The sequence below is a fragment of the Anarhichas minor genome, unplaced genomic scaffold (genome assembly GCF_050575085.1).
Source record: "Anarhichas minor isolate MPS153535 unplaced genomic scaffold, ASM5057508v1 ptg000025l, whole genome shotgun sequence".
Taxonomy (NCBI): Eukaryota; Metazoa; Chordata; class Actinopteri; order Perciformes; family Anarhichadidae; genus Anarhichas; species Anarhichas minor.
Window position 1 is genome coordinate 1,025,591 of NW_027466471.1, and position 19,695 is coordinate 1,045,285.

At 41.9% G+C, this 19,695-nt stretch overlaps 1 protein-coding gene across 1 annotated transcript; it reads right to left on the bottom strand.

The window, feature by feature from the left end:
- Positions 1-12,725: 12,725 nt before the first annotated feature.
- On the bottom strand, positions 12,726-19,275 carry dhfr (dihydrofolate reductase). The gene is made up of 6 exons (XM_076099402.1): positions 19,101-19,275; positions 18,827-18,876; positions 16,496-16,601; positions 14,637-14,760; positions 14,166-14,281; positions 12,726-13,477 (listed from the first exon to the last, which is right to left on the bottom strand). Exons 1-6 carry the CDS (start codon positions 19,190-19,192, stop codon positions 13,396-13,398), a joined length of 570 nt encoding a protein of 189 aa, XP_075955517.1. The 5' UTR covers positions 19,193-19,275; the 3' UTR covers positions 12,726-13,395.
- Positions 19,276-19,695: the final 420 nt, after the last annotated feature.

Below are 19,695 nucleotides of genomic sequence, written 5' to 3' on the forward strand. Positions count from 1 at the left end.
AAGTCATTGTATGGTTTAAAACAGTCCGGGCGGAACTGGAACATGTTACTGCATGATCACCTTACAGAGAATGGTTTTGTGCAAAATGATGCTGATCATTGTGTCTACAGCAGAAAATCTGAGAACGAGAAAGTGATTCTGTTAGTGTGGGTAGATGACTTAATCATAGCAGCGAGTAACAACACCTTACTCAGTGATGTAAAAGAAATGTTGAAGAGAAGGTTTAAGATGAAAGATATGGGTCCACTTAAACACTTCCTAGGTATCGATTTCAGACAGAGTGAGGGAGAGATCAAAATGACTCAAAAGAGACACATAGAGAAAATATTAGCGAAATTTGGAATGTCCGAATGCAAACCGAGATCCACCCCATGTGAGCAAAAGTTAAATTTTGACAGTGAGGGTGAAGTTATCGATTCGACAGGATATAGAGAGATAGTAGGTAGCTTGATATACATTATGACATGTACCAGACCTGACCTGAGCTGGGTTGTGAGTAAACTATCTCAGTACCTAGCAGAACCAAAGCAACAGCATTGGGCTACAGCAAAACACATACTGAGGTACTTAAAGGGTACTATAGATCAAGAACTACACTACCAGAAATGTGAGGAAAGCCTACTACAGCTGGAGGGATATAGTGATGCTGATTGGGCAGCCGATAAGGATGATAGGAGGAGCACAAGTGGATACTGTTTCAGCTTAACTGAGAATGGTCCAGTTATATCGTGGAAGAGTAGGAAACAGCCAACGGTGGCATTATCTACCTGCGAAGCAGAGTATATGGCACTTGCAGCCACTACTCAAGAGAGTATGTACCTTGTACAACTACTTCGAGGAATAGATAGTAGTAACCAGCATGTACCAGTCAAGATATATGAGGACAACCAGGGGGCGATAGCTTTATCTAAGAACCCAGTATGCAGACAGAGAAGCAAACACATAGATATAAAGTATCACTTTATACGGTCTGCACACGCAGAAGGGAAAATATCTATAGAATACTGTCCTACTGCAAACATGGTAGCTGATGTTCTTACCAAACCAGTGACAAAGAATAAGTTTGAGAGTTTCAAGGGGTATTTGTTTGGTGAGTAATGTGAACTGACAGATGTAAATGTTTTTGAAGTTTTTAGAACACTGCCAGTATGCAAAATGTTTTATTTTGGAGTTATGTATTTTTTGGGTTTTTATTTACCACCATAGAGAGCTATACACATGTCTTTGAGTGGGAGTGTTGAGCATATTCCTTATATGAGTAGCAAAGCCATGTTGAGTGGCCTGTGCAGTGATGTCACGTGGGAGGATGTATACCTGTGTGCACTGGGGTGCTGTTGTGCGCATGAGCAGAATAAACGGTCAGTGAGTTCCCAGACCAAAGAGACGATGGTAGTCTATCCTTTTTCTCCCGTGAATGCTAGCTACTAGGAGCTACTAGCTAACCACTTTGGTGACTGTAATAACGGAGATAGCTGCAGGAATGTCTAACGCTACAGTTTGATATTATTGTTAAAATATTAAAAGGCACAGCCTCTTGTGTGTTGGTGACACTTGTAGTGTGGTCATAGTTAGTTTATAGATGTCGTTTTTTCTAATTTAATCTTTGATTATTGCTCAATGTAATCCAGAAATATTTCATGTTATGAGAAATCCTTACAGTTTTAATTTTCCCCTCTCAGCGCATGTGAACGCCGTCCTACCAGAACTTCCTCCACCAGAACCCCTTGCACCAGAACCTCCTGCACCAGAACTTCCTCCACCAGAACCCCCTGCACCAGAACCGATCATCGGGATGTTCATGCTCTTCCACATCGACGAGGGAGTGGAAGGTGAGTTTCAGGATGGTGATGATCAGCTCTTCCCTGCAGGTCAGTGGCCTTGGCACATTGCTGACGAGGAGGAGGGAGGCGTCAGGTATGTAGGAGAGGAAGAGGAAGAAGAAGAGGACCCTCTCACCCAGCGGTTACCAGCTCCGGGTGTCTTGGAGAGGTTGCGACGGCTGCTTCGTGGTCCCTTTCCCGCTGGCCATCGTCCTCCGCCCCCGGTCTCCCAGGGGTCAGAAGAGGATCGCACGGAGCAGGTAAGTCTGAAGAGGCAGAGGAACGGTGAAGACGACCAAGAGGACACAACACCCTCCACTTCAGGCCTCGGTCCCTCCAGAAAGAAGAGCCGGATAGATGACGACAGACAGTCTCCACCCTCCACTCCAGGCCTCCGCTTCCCCTCACACAGAAGATACTGGCAGTGGGCTGAAGACAGCGACTCGGATTGAGACCGACAGCCTGTTTGTTGCAGGATTGTAAAACCTTAGTTTACCGCGGATTTACATTTTGCAGAGTTTGGAGGCATGACCTTTGGGAGTGGGCTCTGGAGCCTGGAAGCATTACATTGATTAAACTAGGGAAATACTGTAATTAAAGGTCAAAATACCAAAAAAGGGAAAAGTCACAACTGAGAAGTGACCCAAGGTGTTTGTGTACCATCTGAGGAGGATGCTTACTTTGTAGATGTGTATGAAGTGTGCATGTTCACTGGGGTTTATCACACCGTGCTGTCCTGATTGGTTTGTAGCTAATCCCTGAAGGAACATTAGCGCTAATATCCATCCTCATACAGATAAATGCACACACACACACACACATATATATATGAATACAAAAACACACACATACCTCTGCCTCTTCTGCACGCTCTCTCTCTAATATAGTCATTCATCAGTGACTTTTTCTGCTCTGATCTTCAGGCGAGGTGGAGAGTTAGACCAGAGGGGGCTGGATGTCCTGGAGGATGGAGAGATGGAGCAGAGGGGGCTGGATGTCCTGGAGGATGGAGATCCAAACATGTGGAATGACAGGAGAGCCAGGAGTGTGTATACACAACATCTGATGCCTGCATCAGAGGCTGATGCCTCTCCGTCCTGACAGAGGGATCCCTCCCTCATCTTTCCTTTGTTTTTCTTCTTCTGTGGTGTTAACGTCCAAAATAAATTCGAACTCTAACCCTGGCTAATACAGAAACAGAATGTCTCATGAGTCTTGTTCGCATTATGACTTTAGACCCACAGGACCATCTGTTCAGTCAGTGTTTTCTCTCTGAGTGTTATCTCAGACATCACCAGTTGTTTGCTGCAAAATGCGACCAGACGCAGTACATCCTGGTATTTGTGGCAAACTGCATTTGATATACTATGTATTAGGACATACTAGATATTTTTCTGGCATATTAATATAATGGAGGTATGGTTATTGGAACACACATACATAAACCTTCACTAAACCACTGAACTGATCAGTGTTTAGGAAACAAATGCAACATAAATGAGCTTTTATGTTGGTGGTTTGGGAGTTGACCAACAAATCCTAGAGGAGATGATGGTTTCCACAACCAAGTATGTATTAGAATAAGCAGAGGCGGGTTGTGGAATGTTTACAACTCATATCTGTACTGAATGGTAATAGAGCACTGAAAGATAAAATAAAAATAACTCTCGTATAAATCAAATAAAAAACATATTGTATATAAGAGAACAGTGGCAGCTGGTGGAACATTTACTTCGCATGTACTGCTTCCCTTTCCTGCTAGTCTGCTGTCTGATTGTGAGGTCAGGCTGATCTGGGATCAGCTCTTTGGCCTGAAGTTTCTCCGCCAAAGTTGTCCTCTCAAACGGGTCTTGGAGGACTAGTGCTCGCGCTGGTGCTCGCGCTGCCTGTCGAGACTGACGAGAACGCGCAGCTTTGGGCCAAACGACTTTGGCCCCGAACTGAATCTATTTGAGGACGCTGATTGACTAAATTTTACGTCACTCATTTATATTGTTCAGCATTTAGCTAAACTGCTTCATAGACCCGCCTCTTTTGGGCCAAATTCGTTTGGCACCAAGCTGCGCGGTCTGAGACGTGCACACAGGCAGAGAGGACGAGCAGGAAAAGCATATATTTTGCGCAGATATCATATTTTACACATATTACTGGGTACATTCCATCGTTCAAAAACACAAATATTGACATTTTGTATTATTTATTATTATTTTTTATTTTTTTTGTGTGTGGCTCAAGGTGGGGCCAGGCCCCATGGCCCTCTATTGGCCAGCCGTCACTGTAAGATAAAATAATTAATATTTCTCTCTTTCTGTCTTGACCACGCAGTCAAGCACACGTGCGTCAATAAATGCCATGGCAACAGGCGCGACCGAGGTTACTTAAGGCCTCAGAACTTTGTGATCGTTCACTCTGCACTTGGACCTGAGCGGAACAACTCTTGAGCTGAACACCTCTTGGACATCCATACCGTGGAGAGCTGACTCTTTGAGTTTTTAACTTCTTGAGAAAAGCTACTTGATACGAAACTTGTTGGAGAACTGAACTACTGGACTATCGTGGACAACAGAAGCGCCTGGAAAAGACCTTCAGCCGTCTGACGATCGATGGGGGGCCCGCTGTTGCCGCTGGACTGGGCGTGGGACATCGACATCGCCGACCTTGCAGGTAAGATAACTTTTAGATTTATTTTAGCATTTTTCAGTTTGATATATCCCCTTAAATCTTTAAAAGTGTTCTCAGTTTAGAAATCAGTGAAACTTTTTGAGTTTAAAGGTGAACAGTTGACACTATATTATCAGGCCTGTTGGAAAAACACAGATTTGGTGGAAACAGACACAATTAGTCGATCGTCGTGTAAAATGATTATTTAAAAACACTGTCATTTTGGTTTATATGGATCAAATCTTCCTATTTTAACATTAAAATGTTTATTTCTGAAAATAGAACGTTTTCATAAAATGCTAAATAAATGCTTGAGTTGGTCACCATGGTAACATATAGACCGATTAGAGGCAAACGTCAAGACGTAACCACGTAATACGTAATCAAACCGGGACACGCTGCGGGTTTATTTTCACTGTTGAAACATGAGTTATTGAAAATACATCCGCGCCTTTTACTTCATCATATTACATCAACTATTTCTTTAACATTTAACATTGAGATGCGCTTTGCTCGTTGCTGTGGTATTTTATTTTGGAGAGACAAGAGAGCGATCTGTTAAGTAGCTGTATGGGACTGCATCTGCGCGTGCTGCGTCCAGCACGACACCATCTGCACTATGTTTGATATTATTGTTAAAAAATATTAAAAGGCACAGCCTCTTGTGTGTTGGTGACACTTGTAGTGTGGTCATAGTTAGTTTATAGATGTCGTTTTTTCTAATTTAATCTTTGATTATTGCTCAATGTAATCCAGAAATATTTCATGTTATGAGAAATCCTTACAGTTTAAATGTTTCCCTCTCAGAGCTTGTGAACGCTGTCCTACCAGAACTTCCTCCACCAGAACCCCCTGCACCAGAACCTATCATCCGGATCTTCATGCTCTTCCCCATCGACGAGGGAGTGGAAGGTGAGTTTCAGGATGGTGATGATCAGCTCTTCCCTGCAGGTCAGTGGCCTTGGCACATTGCTGACGAGGAGGAGGGAGGCGTCAGGTATGTAGGAGAGGAAGAGGAAGAAGAAGAGGAAGAAGAAGAGGAAGAGGAAGAAGAAGAGGAAGAAGAAGTGGAAGAAGAAGAAGAGGAAGAAGAGGACCCTCTCACCCAGCGGTTACCAGCTCCGGGTGTCTTGGAGAGGTTGCGACGGCTGCTTCGTGGTCCCTTTCCCGCTGGCCATCGTCCTCCGCCCCCGGTCTCCCAGGGGTCAGAAGAGGATCGCACGGAGCAGGTAAGTCTGAAGAGGCAGAGGAACGGTGAAGACGACCAAGAGGACGCAACACCCTCCACTTCAGGCCTCGGTCCCTCCAGAAAGAAGAGCCGGACAGATGACGACAGACAGTCTCCACCCTCCACTCCAGGCCTCGGTCCCTCCACAAAGAAGAGGCGGATAGATGACGACAGACAGTCTCCACCCTCCACTCCAGGCCTCGGTCCCTCCACAAAGAAGAGCCGGACAGATGACGACAGACAGTCTCCACCCTCCACTTCAGGCCTCAGCTCCCCCTCACACAGAAGATACTGGCAGTCGGCTGAAGACAGCGACTCGGATTGAGACCGACAGCCTGTTTGCTGCAGGATTGTAAAATCTTTGTGTCTGGTAGGACTGATAAAGCACCAGACAGCCTTCCCTTGCGTCTGGCGGGGTTGGCGATAGGTAGCATCCTGCAGCAGGGCTTTTAAATATCTCTTTTATGGATTTTCCTTTTTACTAATAGTTGACGCTTGGAGAAGAAGCGACTGCTGCTTCGTGGTCCCTTTTCCGCTGGCCATCGTCTCTCCCTCCCTTTTGGTGTGGAGCATCCTGAAGAGGCTCCGCCCCCGGTCTTCCAGGGGTCAGAAGAGTCCACCAAGAGGAGCTGGGAAGAGGACCGCACGGAGCAGGTAAGTGTGAAGAGGCAGAGGAACGGTGAGGCCGACCAAGAGGACGCAGCACCCTCCACTTCAGGCCTCAGCTCCCCTCACACAGAAGATACTGGCAGTCGGCTGAAGACAGCGACTCAGATTGAGACCGACAGCCTGTTTGCTGCAGGATTGTGAAACCTTTGTGTCTGGTAGGACTGATAAAGCACCAGACAGCCTTCCCTTGCGTCTGGCGGGGTTGGCGATAGGTAGCATCCTGCAGCAGGGCTTTTAAATATCTCTTTTATGGATTTTCCTTTTGAGTAATAGTTGATGCTAGATGCAGAAACTAGAGGTAAGTTAACAGTGAATGCCTGTTATTCTGTTGTGTATTTTTATTTATAAAGTCTAGATGTCTTTACCAGACAAAGGTAAGTCAACACCTTAATAACAACATTAACACAGTTAATTAACAGTTATTCAAAGATTGTTCATTTTACTCACTCTCTTTTTTTTATAGTTAGGTGAAGGTGGCTGAACCAGACAGCGGTATGGTAAAAATTACTAACGTTGAGAAAAAGTCTTTTACTCAGGTATCGATGGCTGTAACACAGGACGCAACATCCAGGATCTCCTAGACAACAGAGAGGATGTGTTCACTCTGGACCACAGGACCAGATGAGAAGGATGGAGGACCACAGGACCAGATGAGAAGGATGGAGGACCACAGGACCAGATGAGAAGGATGGAGGACCACAGGACCAGATGAGAAGGATGGAGGACCACAGGACCAGATAGAGAGCGGCGGTCTCCTTTCTTTCAGTGGGCTGAGTAAGTAATCCTTCACTAAGACTACAGAAGTATCAGTAATAAGATTCCATCATTGGAGGCCAGATTCAACACAACAATGTAAAGGTCGTATAGTTGAGTTAAAAGTATTCATCTCTTGTGTTTGTGTCTCACAGGGCAGGACTCCTCTGTGCTTTTGTCCCACTCCTGGAGCAGCTGAGAGTGGACGTCTTCCAAACCATCATCCCAGGAAGACCCAGACCCACCACAGACTACTGAACCACTCTCAGCACCCCAGTGAGTCCGAGACCCAGTGAGTACGGTGACGTCCTCCCTGCCCCTCCCCCCTCGACACCACCCGCTCCACCCACCAGCCGAGAGGACGAGGAGCGTCCCGTCCCCACCAGCACAGAGGACGTTGTTTGTCTCCGTCTGCTTCTTCTGTGCTGGTGGGTTTGGGAAGCTCCTCACAGACACAGGAAGCCGTCAGCAGCTCTTTGCATCTGCTCAGAAGTCAAGAAGGAGACAGATGCATTTGTCACATAGAACACAGTATGTTCATGTAAACTGTATGTACTGTATGTATACTGTTTATTTACAGAGTAGCACAATACAAATAAATGTGTGACAAACTTTCTAAATATGTCTTTGTATTGGAAACAATATAATATTTCTGATGTAATTCAAAAATCTGCCAATGGATGACAATTAATATACAATAAATATTGTGCAATTGATAATTTAATATCTTTTTGATTTTCATTTGACTCAAAGGCATTACTGTTGGTACTGTTAAGTATTGATAATCATAATATTACATGTTGATATAAATAAAATGGGGAAAGCTTTAGATTACGGCCGGCAACGTGCAGCATTATTCTTCCCAATTTAATTCAAACTAAACCATAAATAATTGAAATCTTAATGGTAACGTAAAACGTAATGATACATACTTGTAGCTGCAAGGGAACAAGATGTGACGTTAATGAATAAGGGGGAAACAATGTGGGAACTTAATGAATTATTATCACTATTATCACTTTTTATAACACTGCTGTAGTTTATTTCAAAATGATCAAATAGAACTGACCAACACTGGAGAGCCACAGATGATAACAAAATAAGGAACTATATAGAAAATAACTTCAAGGTACATTTGTGTTTTTGCAGCAGAGATAGAGGGAAAAGAGTACTGTCAGGTACATACTGTTGGCCTCAATAGATCATTGAAACATTTGAGTCATTGCACAATATAATAAATGATGATATGACACGGTCATCTTGTCATATCACACTTACTGATAGGTCTGTCGTTCAAATTTGCAGGCAGCCAAAAGAACACATTCCCCATTACTCAAATTCTGAGAGAGTTCAGTGACAACATTGATAAACCTGCAAGTTCAACGTCAATCGTTCTGCTGTCCTCGATGGAGCAGTTCGGGGGTTCAGACGGCTCTCCTATGACCCAAATATAAAGATACTTTTATTTATCAAAAATAGCGTCTTTCACATATTTTAATCAAACATCAAATACCAACATAACATGAAACAAATACTATAAAAATATATCTCTAAACCAAGGGTGCAATTTATCCTTTAACTGAAAATAAATTACTGTAACATAATCCAAAATACCCATATTCAAGAAAACAGAAGTTAACAACAAAATCACAAATAAAAAGACTAATAACCAGTATTGTGGTTTCAGAATACAACTAACTGAATACCCTTCCGCTCACAAGTCCCTTTTCAGTGTGTGTGTGCTCCTCCTCAGTGCACATGGTCATGTTTTCATTGCGCACGTCTACATTTTCAGTGCATACGTCCCATTTTTTCAGTGGTTGTGTGATCATTTCAGAGCTAGTTTGAACATTTTCAGTGCGTTTGGGCACATTTTCAGTGCTACGCAGATTTCTAAAGTCCTTCAATGTGTTTGTCAGTAAGTGAACGCATCACCATTTAAATGCACATCACTAGGCATCACCATTTCAATGCACTTCAGCAGCCTACATATGTCAGTAAGTGAACGTATCACCGTTCATATGCACTTCAGTGCTGGCTTCCGCAAGGTTTAAATATGTTTTTCCAGAGAGAAGTTATGTACTGTGAATTACTGCCAACGTGCTCTCAGTCACCGGTGAGCAGCTCCACTGCTAAAAGCGACTGATTCGGTCAACTCTAAGTCACCGCGGAGTTACATTTTGCAGACGCTGGAGGCATGACCTTTGGGAGTGGGCTCTGGAGCCTGGAAGCATTACATTGATAAAACTAGGGAAATACTGTAATTAAAGGTCAAAATACCAAAAAGGGAAAAGTCACAACTGAGAAGTGACCCAAGGTGTTTGTGTACCATCTGAGGAGGATGCTTACTTTGTAGATGTGTATGAAGTGTGCATGTTCACTGGGGTTTATCACACCGTGCTGTCCTGATTGGTTTGAAGCTAATCCCTGAAGGAACATTAGCGCTAATATCCATCCTCATACAGATAAATGCACACACACACACTTACACACACACACATATATATATATACAAAAACACACAGGCTTCTGCACGCTCTCTCTCTAATATAGAGTCATTCATCAGTGACTTTTTCTGCTCTGATCTTCAGGCGAGGTGGCATTGTTGATGAAGATTTAGGACCTCGACCCCAGTTGTGTGTGCGTGTGTGTCTCCCTTTGTTAGCTGTGACCACTTCCTTTACTATCTCGCCACACCAGTTTAATGGTTTCTCACACGGGGAAAGGCAGATGTCACACTCACAACTTATAAAGTTATCTAACGTCACACGCATATTTATTTTTTATTTTTTTTCTTAGTTATGTCGTATATTTTGTTCTTATTATAAATGCTTCTGTTTCTGTTTTTAACATGTAAAGTGTCTTTGAGTGCCTTTTAAAGCGCTATATAAATAAAATGTATTATTATTATTATTATTATTATATATAATGGCGGCAACGCACCGGCTCCTAATTGTTAAATGGCTAGAGACATAACAATCCACTAAACATAAAGCCATTACAGCTATAAAGATAATATAAAGATAATTTATGATAGCTATATTATAGTCCATTTAGGATATCATATTCATGCATACTGCTTGGTGTCAAGGCTGATTAATACTTAATCCAACGCTGGGACCAGGTTTTTTGCAGCGGGTCCAAACAAACAAGTTACTGTGCTGCTTGTGATCTGCCTTTCCAATGCTCTAGTCTTTGTCCGTCTGTCTGCTTAGCAGCCAAGAACTGAGAGAGCCTGAGAGTCAGATATCAAGACTGTCTGCACGAACAATATTTATTTTCTCCTTATTTCACCTGTGCCACTCATGTAGCAAAAGCCCATATTCTTGTATCCATTATTCCCAGAACAAGTCAAAGAAGTACGTTTTTTGTTTCCAATGTCTCTTTGAATAATAGTCTATGCTGTCAAAAGCTCCTGGTAGCAACACTGGTTTGCCTTTCATTGTCAACAGAGAACTGGGAGTGAGAGCTTTCAAATCATTGGTATGATCAGACACCTTTGTAATGGGACGGTCCACTTCACACAAAACTGGGCAACAGCCTTTATCGTCCAACGTCTGCTGCTGCAGAACTGAGCTAAATATCTTTCTGATCATGTTGATGAACCATTCCCACGTTCCTCGGTGGTGGAACCAATTCAATTTGTTCCATTGTCTGATCCCATGTGTGAAACTATGTCTGCATAAAGCATCGATACAAGAGCCTGTGAAGCTAACACCATAGCATTTCACTACACTGCACCCTCTTTTCACCTGAACAGGTCTAAAATAATCCACTCAAACGTTAGTAGATGGAGGATGGTCAGGATAAGTTCTGTATTTAGGAAAATCCGCAGTTTTCCTCTTTGGCGTCAACTCTGAGCCTGCAGAATAGGGTCCAGCTTCCCTTTTCACTCCAGACGTACCAGATGTCAATGCTTCAATTTCACTACGGGGCCTTTCCTGCTGGCTGAAGTGAATGATGGCCGTTTCTGCTTCATTAAGATCATCATTAGACAAACTTTGTCCACCTAGTGTACCACTTGACTGCTGTATTTGAAACAACAGCATTTACTATGAGGTCCCTCTTTACCTCTGGATCAACATCAATACTATCAGAATTCAGTTTGTTAATTGGCAATTTCTTCTCTGCTTCAAGTTGCAGCTCAGCTTGAAGCCGCCTATCAACTCGGACTGTGAAAGCAGTGACAGTGAGCTCCATGTGGGATATTGTCATCTGCTTCAAAGGCGCCACATAGCCATGCCCAGCACAAGGTCATCATGAATACTCACTCCATTTTGCTTCCTGATGTAGCTGACAGTGCCATATCCACCCTGGCTGGCATCAGAGGAGTGATGTACCTGAACACTTGTTGACTGTCCGAAGTTCTTTGGTTTAAAGCATTGGTTGACGTTTTCTACCCTTTTAAGGTCAGTCAACCACTTTCTCCTCTGAGCATGAGGTACTGGATCATCCCAATGATGTTTCATGTGACAAAGCTCTTGCTCTCTCCAGTCTGAACTTGAACATGTCTTCACACACCACTACAAGCCAAGAGCTCTCTCCAATGGCTCTGTACGTTCACAACTGTACTGGAGGGAATTTTTATTTAACTCACCTGCTTAAATTATATTAAGACTTAAAGTTCTACATAATTAAGGGCGTGGCCGCTTTGTGTGACAGGTCGGTGCAGTCACAGTTTTTAGAGTATTTTAGAAAATGCAGGTAAGACTGGTCTGTGGTTTGTAAAACACTAGGATCACCATATTTAAAGAGAGGGATTTATTTAGCAATTTCCAATTTTTCTGGGTCAATAGCGTTTTCTAAATAGATTTTACAGACATGGGTACAGGGGTCTAGGATAGTGGGGTGAACCCAATAAGCTGACTTTGTCATGGCCAGGGAGTGATTGTTTTTTACCATTATCCAGAATGTCTAGACTTCCTTAATTAAGATTAGGAGGTTCATAAGAACTAAAGGAGATCATAAGACTGTAACGCCTTAAAAACATGTATCCCTTTGTGACTTTGAGGTGGCTTTTATATTTTATTTGTATTTGTATTCATTATTTATACTATGACATACTATACTATGACTTTTTAAACATACTTCACATTTGAAATTAACATTACAATTTGCATAAACTAAGATTTCATTACAATAAAATGAATACCACCTATACACTCCTTGTATTGTGCTACCATACAGCAGAGGTGTGGACTTGAGTCACTTGACTTGGACTCGAATCAGAAATGTGATGACTTCAGCCGTGTCACAGCCGTGGCCCTGCCCCTATCTATCCCTTGTGTTTCCTCTTTGCCACTCCTCTTGTCTTCCATGTCCCTGTATGTGTTTATTTAAAGTTATTCCCTTTGTGTTTTAATCCTGGACCGTTGCTAATTGGTTTCTTTGTGTCCTAGAATCTGCCTGCCTACTCGCCTGCTGCTTTCCCACACTCACAGCCTGCCATCTCCGTTACTCTGCCTCGCTTGGCGGTCAGCTCCTTCAACCTCTGCCTTTTTGGATTTGTGACTTCATTTGGATTTGAGCTTTTCGACTTGAAAATAATTGATACTTCCAAACCCAAAGATGATAAAGTAGCCAATGTGATTCACTAAGTTTGCCACAAATCAATTTATTTGTCTTCATTTCCTAAATTCTGCGAGGAACCAATGAGCACATATAGAAGGTCATAATGTGTCTTCACCAGTAAGAACATGGACTGTAGAATCTACAGTAGATTATTCAGTAAATAAAGATACTTGCATAACAAACAAAATCTGCTATGATGAAATGTTGAGGTGACTTGAGGCTGTCGATGCAATATGCCTCTAGTTGCTGGAGGCGTTTGACTGTCACCATTCTAATATCCAGACCTGTGGCATTCATGCCTGTAACCTTCAATATAGAGTTACTCCCATGTTAAGATATTGACATTTTGAGGAAAATTGTAAACATTTCAAATATTGGTTGATGTATTATGGGTCCTAATATAACAGCATTGCCTGGTCCTCATGAAATACCTGTTAGTGCTCATTGGTATAAATAATGGTTTTACTAGATTTGGAATACATTGTAAGCATTGTTCTGATTTGCGATCATGATGCAGTGACATGGTTGTAAAAAGACAGAGACTGACCTACAATATTCAGCCGGTCTGTAAAATGCCCGACGAAATATATGACTATGTTAAGGATTTAAATCCCTACACCTATAAATAACTAAAAGTAAATCACTAAAAGTCCAGAATTGACGTTCTTCTGGTTTTATTTTTCATACTTCACTTCATTGTTCAATGCTCTCATAGACTTCAAATCTGTACTGGAGCCCGTTCTCCTCCTGGAGCTCTTGTGGTACTCCTGGAAACCTGTGGGGAAAAAACAGCATTTCTGGATGTTTCATCTTGTATACACACACTGTGTTAAAGGTTCAACGCAGTCTCTGTGCATCATTTCATATTAAGAAGTTTTTAATTTTAGCAGCCAACAAGCTGTCAGTGACCCTCACTGAGACGCACCTCAAGGGATGTGACTGAACAAATAGAACATTAGCTTTTACTACCGTGATTTTAAACGTGTTTGGAATTACTGTTGATAAACTGCTGTGCAAATGAGTTTTTCTTAGAATGTATAGCGATTCAACTTCAAGGGACAATTCAAGTTTATTATTGAGACGAAAAAAACAAAGGCGACCAAAAGAGATGACGACCCAGACCGTCATTCTGTGTCTGCTGTAAACATGCACTGCAGTTTACAGACCGACGTCCTGCTTTATCTTTGACCTAAAAACTATTTTTGTTGTACAATGAGGGATTATTTGCAATATTTCAGGTGTGCTCACTTTCAGATTAATCTCCAAATAAAGTGGTTTAGATGATCTGGATAAACTGTCTGATCGTCTAACTGCTCGACTTTCTTGACCCATCTGATGTCAACTTGCTCCAAGATCTCAGCAATTACCTTAGTAAGTACAAGATTATCATAACCGAAAGAAATGACGAATAATACTCAAATTGTACAAAGTCTGAATTATCCATTAAAATGTGCTGATCTTACTCTGGCAGTAGACGATATTTGTCTGGAAGGATTTCGGGGAGGAATGTGTCACAATCAAACTGCTTCAGGATTTGCGTGACGAACAGTCTCCTGGTCCCCGGGCTCTCCATCATCTCCTGGGTAGCCCAAAGCAACCAAAACATGATTACAGAAAGAAGAGAGCTGTCTGTAGGCAGTGTGTGTATCCTGGAATGGTTCACCGTGACCATCTTAATGGCTGCAACCATTATTTAGATGTTATTTCCCATTGTTCATTAGTAATCAGATACTTAAGCCTAGTTGCTATTTGAAAATGATCTGTTTCTGTGGCAGTTTTCCACCAAGACTACAAAACTATGACAAAGGTTTAAGACAATTAACCAATTAAAGAATGTGTGAGACATTAGTAAAATTCCCCAACATTGTCATTTTTTTTTTTACAGATTTTAAAACATCCCAGAGCTTGTGAGCAGTGGATAGTCCATGCGGTACCTTGTAGAGAGAGCTGCCCCCTATAACCCAGACCTGGTCAGCCTGTTCTGCCAGCTCCGTGTTCACCAGCCTGAGAGCCGAGTTAAAGTCCGATGCCAGGTGGTGTGCTCCTGCAGGGGGCGTTCTGGAGGAGAAATATATTAAGTCACTGCAGTGAACAATATTCGAGACAAGGTAACATCTGCGTCAAGGTTGCTGAGCAATGTAGTTCGCCCAAATTACTTAAAAACATATTTCCTTCCTCACCCCGACCATCCATGCACATCATTCTGTCCCATATATTACTGCCTCAACATCAATAAAATGAAGTTGAAAGGAATTTAGCCATTAATCCGTCTCTCTTGATGCAAACCTAATTAATGGTAAGGATTATTGTCTTCCATTTTGACTTCTAAAAGTTAAATTTATCAGAGGTCCTGTCTCCTAACAATATACAAATATGCCGTACCAAAAATTGATTGCAGGTGAAAACTGTAAAATACCACCAGATTCATCTCTAAACTCAGCACTAAAAGCTAAGAAATGTCACACAGCAAAACAATAGAAGTTAACATTAGAATTTGAACAAACGGAGAAACAATTTAGTAAAACCGAAAAGCCCTTTAAGCAAGATACAGTGCATCTGCAGTGAAACATCAGATTTCATATGTACACACTGCTGTAACGCAGCATTGACTAAAGGTGCGTTCACACCAAACGTGGCACGAATTATTAATCGCGTGATTCGCGCCGCACTTGTGGTCATTCGAGTGAATCGCCAAACGTGCCGGAGAGGGGTCGTGGCTTATCGCCCTGGAAGCCGTTCGACTGTCCACCATTTATTTCCGCCATCAACCATGGAAAAAATAACCTCTATTTCTGCTTAGTACGTGTTGTGGAAGTCACAGATATCCCGGGAAACTAAACGGCGTCATGTCTGGTTCATAACATTGTCCAGAGGAGGTCCGTGTATTGTATTGAGGTGTATTCACTGTGTCTAACAAGCCACACGTCGCTGTTTACTACAGCTGTATGAACACAAAATAAACTGATTGTTCTGTGATTTAACTGCAATAAACCGACAAAAGGGGACACAAAAATAAATACACATTGATGCCGATTTGTAAAAAGTTTGAATTCATGTTTTGTTAGTTCTCTCCGCAAGACGACAAGCAAATCACTTTTAAAATACTTGTTTTCTCAATGGAGCTCGGACACTCAAAATAACGTCATATCGGCGTAAATACGGCAGCGTCTATTCATGGTTTGTACCATATGGTTTACACACACACACATTTATACACAGTTTGGTCCGGTCTCTATTGATATGAGGTATCGTAGAGCTCTGGGTGAACACAGACGGCTACAGTATTTGTTTCCTGGCGGCAGGACGTCACTGATGACGGCAGGAGCATCTTAACGATAGGCTATCGCGCCGCAGCGTTGCACCATTTATTCGCCGGATTTGAAAAAATTTCAACTGACACGTGTGGGCCGTTTGGCGAGAATTTGCGTCAATCGCGGCAAACGCATGGGCGACTGTGGCTAAGTGGATAGCATGGCCGTCCTTCAATCAGAGGATCGGCGGTTCGATCCCCGGCTCCACTAGTCGCATGTCGATGTGTCCTTGAGCAAGACACTTAACCCTAAAATTGCTCCCGTAGCTGTGCCTACGGTGTAGAAATGTGATAGAATCTGAATTGGAAGTCGCTTTGGATAAAAGCGTCTGCTAAATGACTGTAATGTAGTGAAAACGCGCCGCGCCGTCACAAATTCACATCACTCCAGTCTCATCGCATCTGTGCAGACTTTGTATGTAATAGACTTTGTATATAATCTACTCGCGCATTAATTCGCGCCGTGTTTGTTGTGACACATACTTGAGCTCCCTGCTGAGGACGATGTTGATCCTGTTGTTCAGAGGTCTGTTCTTCTCCGGGATGGAAAACCATGTTTTTCTCCCCATGATCACCACATTCTGCTTGTCTGCAGGACAGAAAGTTTTGAGTTGAATCATTAAAATTCTTTTAAATACATTTATTTATTTATGACAAATATTTGTGCGTGCATCAGAAATATATTTGTTGTTCTTATCTTTTATGAATAGATATGTTAACATTACTTTTACTATGTTTGAAAAATATTTTTGTGGAGAGAGTAATTTACATATAAAATATATTTATGAATCCTTTGAATTGTTTACAGCAATGGCGGATCATGGAGCCTCTGAATAGTTGTGAATAGTGCAAATACACGCAGTGCCATCGAGTTGCAGAGTCAAAAGTGAGGCACTGTTAAAAAGGACGAGACTGTATTATCACGTGTTCCGTCTTTATGACTTTAATGTTTCTCTCCTGTTTTACAATGCTTATGTATTTAAATGTATCTCTTGTATCTCTTGTTTCCTCTCAGGTAATGGGCAACATTTGACATGTTAGTGTTACCTCTGGTGTAAAGCTGTAATGTCCGTTTGCTATGTGTTGTTTTAAGCAGCTGTGTGCAGCACTATTGCCCAAGCAAAGTATCCTCTTTGGGGACAAATGTATATCTTATCTTATTCAGTACGGGTTAACTTACAGAGCTAGTATAATAAAGGTAATGTTACACAACAATAGGAAAGGGAGCTGTTTGAGTCATACGTTGCTATTGATATGGATTTAGAATGCATAGACAAAAAACGTAATATATGGGGTGAGACCTAACATTTAGTGAGATTGAAAACACGAGGCAAGTTTAAAATAGTCTATCAACATATAAAAGTAATCTTGTTAGTAGTAACCTAATGTAGGCGGAGCTTCAGTGATGCTGAGAGGACCACGGTGACATTAGAAACATAACAAGGTGAGTTTCAAATAAGCCAGCATGAGGAATCATACTAAATGGTTATTGTACTGCCTTATTATATAAAGGATCATATTAAACATTTCATATTTACTAAAATATAAAATATATTGAGTGACTGTAGGAGCTATATATTTGATGTTAGTACTTGTTATTTGATTCACAAGTAGTATTGTTTCATTATTCTAGATGTTTGCTTATTGAGGTTAGATTGTTTGTTTGAAATATTAAGATTGATTTTTCTCTTTAATAGTCATTCGTTTAGTTGAATTCTTTTTTGTTGTTTAAGTAAACTTAGTTTCTGGGTTAGTTTGTTTTGCTTATCTACTGTGTAACACTGTGTAACACTGTGTAACACTGGGGGACACTGGGGGACACTGGAACACTGTGTAACACTGTGTAACACTGTAACACTGTGTAACACTGGGTAACACTGTGAGCACCTGCGATTAGTTATAGGAGGAGGTTTAGGACCAGCATGCACTGGGGTGGGCCTATGTTTTTTTTTACCAGCGCAGGAGTTTTCTTTGTTATTTTTGTTTGTTTTGACTAACTTGTCGATCGACAAGTTAGTCAATGATTGTCGACTTCTGTCCTTCTGTCCTTTCAGACGGTCATAAAGATGATAATAGTCAGAAAAAGTGACTTTTGGTCGCGCAAGAGGGAATTTTGCTCGCAAAGTGATGTAAAAGCGCTCGTCAAAGTCAAATACGCGTGCGGCTGTTTGATTTGCATGCATAGATCTCATTTGCGCTCTCAGATTTTGACAGTGATTTGCCTTCATCGTAGTGATGCCTATAGAAATGCAGCATCTGAACAAGGATCCTCTTCTTTGGATGACACGGCTGCTTGTTTTGTTTGCTTGTTTAGTTTAGTTTGGTTTATGTTCTTTGAATAAATGTATGTTACTTTTACCACTCGTCTTGTCTCCCTTATGTTGCAGCCTTTGAGCCGGGTTGTAACCAACCAAGAACCCATTCACTTCGAGATAAGGGAACCTGTGTGCGAGATGACCTGGTGTTTAAATGAACTGGTGATATGTGTGTGCGTGAGACAGATGTGTCATAGGACACATCTGCCTTTCAGGACCCACTAACCAGGAAATAAACATTTTGATCACCTCGCCTCTCTATCACATTCTCTTGTCGGTATCTTTTGAAAGTTTACAAAAAATGTATTGCACGATCGTGAGGCTGTGCAAGTACAAGAGAGAATGAAGTAGGTGGCTGTACCTGTTCAAAATACTCGCATCAATACATTTACTCAATGCTCTGTAGAGAAGGCAGGTACGGGACCACGCACACAGTCATAGAGGTGGAGTTACATCAAGTAACTAATATCATGTAAACTAACCCCAGAGCTGAAGTTACCTTTCACAGATGGCGTCGCTGTCATCCTTCGGAAATGTTTGAATTCGTTACTATAAGAGAAGAACATGTAATTAAATTATTTACAATGTTAATACATGTGCAGGTCGTCGTTGTTGTTGCCACCACGCGAGCGTCAATGTCTCGTGCACTTCATTGTGTAAACACTGAACTTTAACGCCTGCTCGAGCGCAACTGAACAGCGCACTGAAGCTTTCATTTCAAGATGTCCATATTTCTGCATTAATAGAAAGCACCGTCCATCAACATGACTTACTTGAGTCTAATAGGATGCCAGGGCAGGTTTCCATTACTCCCGATACCCAGGTCAGGGCACACCGCCACGATACCGTTAAGGATGCGGGACATGGTGGAGGGACAGCTCCGCTGTGTATCGGTAGCCGTGATCACGGACCCGTAGCTTCCTGGCGGCAATCGACTGTGCAGTCTTCTTCTTCTTCTTCTTCTACGGTTGGCTAACAGCTGTAGAGTGCATTACCGCCACTCACTCACCTGGAGTGTGGACTGAGATCGACCCTCTCTCAAATCCGACAAGAAAGAAAACTACATTTGAACAACCTGAAGGAAACACAAATATATAAATTGGGATCCTCAATCCTTAAGATTTCTGTCCTGGTGCATTTAGAATCTCTATTCCAGTCAAAACAATGGAATTGTGCTTCAAATGTGAAACTTGAAAAGTGTATTCACTTGTTTCCAGTTATCAGAATTGTGTGCATAGTTCAATATTTTGTCTGCATACAATAGAAAAGTGTTGTACAGCAGTTTTTCCAGGAATGTTGCCACAGATTTCCAGTCTGTAATACTGCAAATATATAAATATTGCAATAGTTTCATTAGTGGCCCATAGG

What these genes read in the sequence shown, in the direction of transcription:
- dhfr (XM_076099402.1), bottom strand. Translation starts at nt 19,192, where the DNA reads ATGTCCCGCATCCTTAACGGTATCGTGGCGGTGTGCCCTGACCTGGGT. An exon ending in TGGCATCCTATTAGACTCAA is followed by an intron (nt 18,877 to 19,100) that starts GTAAGTCATGTT and finishes CTTCTCTTATAG; the next exon opens with TAACGAATTCAAACATTTCC. An exon ending in GGGGCAGCTCTCTCTACAAG is followed by an intron (nt 14,282 to 14,636) that starts GTACCGCATGGA and finishes TGGGCTACCCAG; the next exon opens with GAGATGATGGAGAGCCCGGG.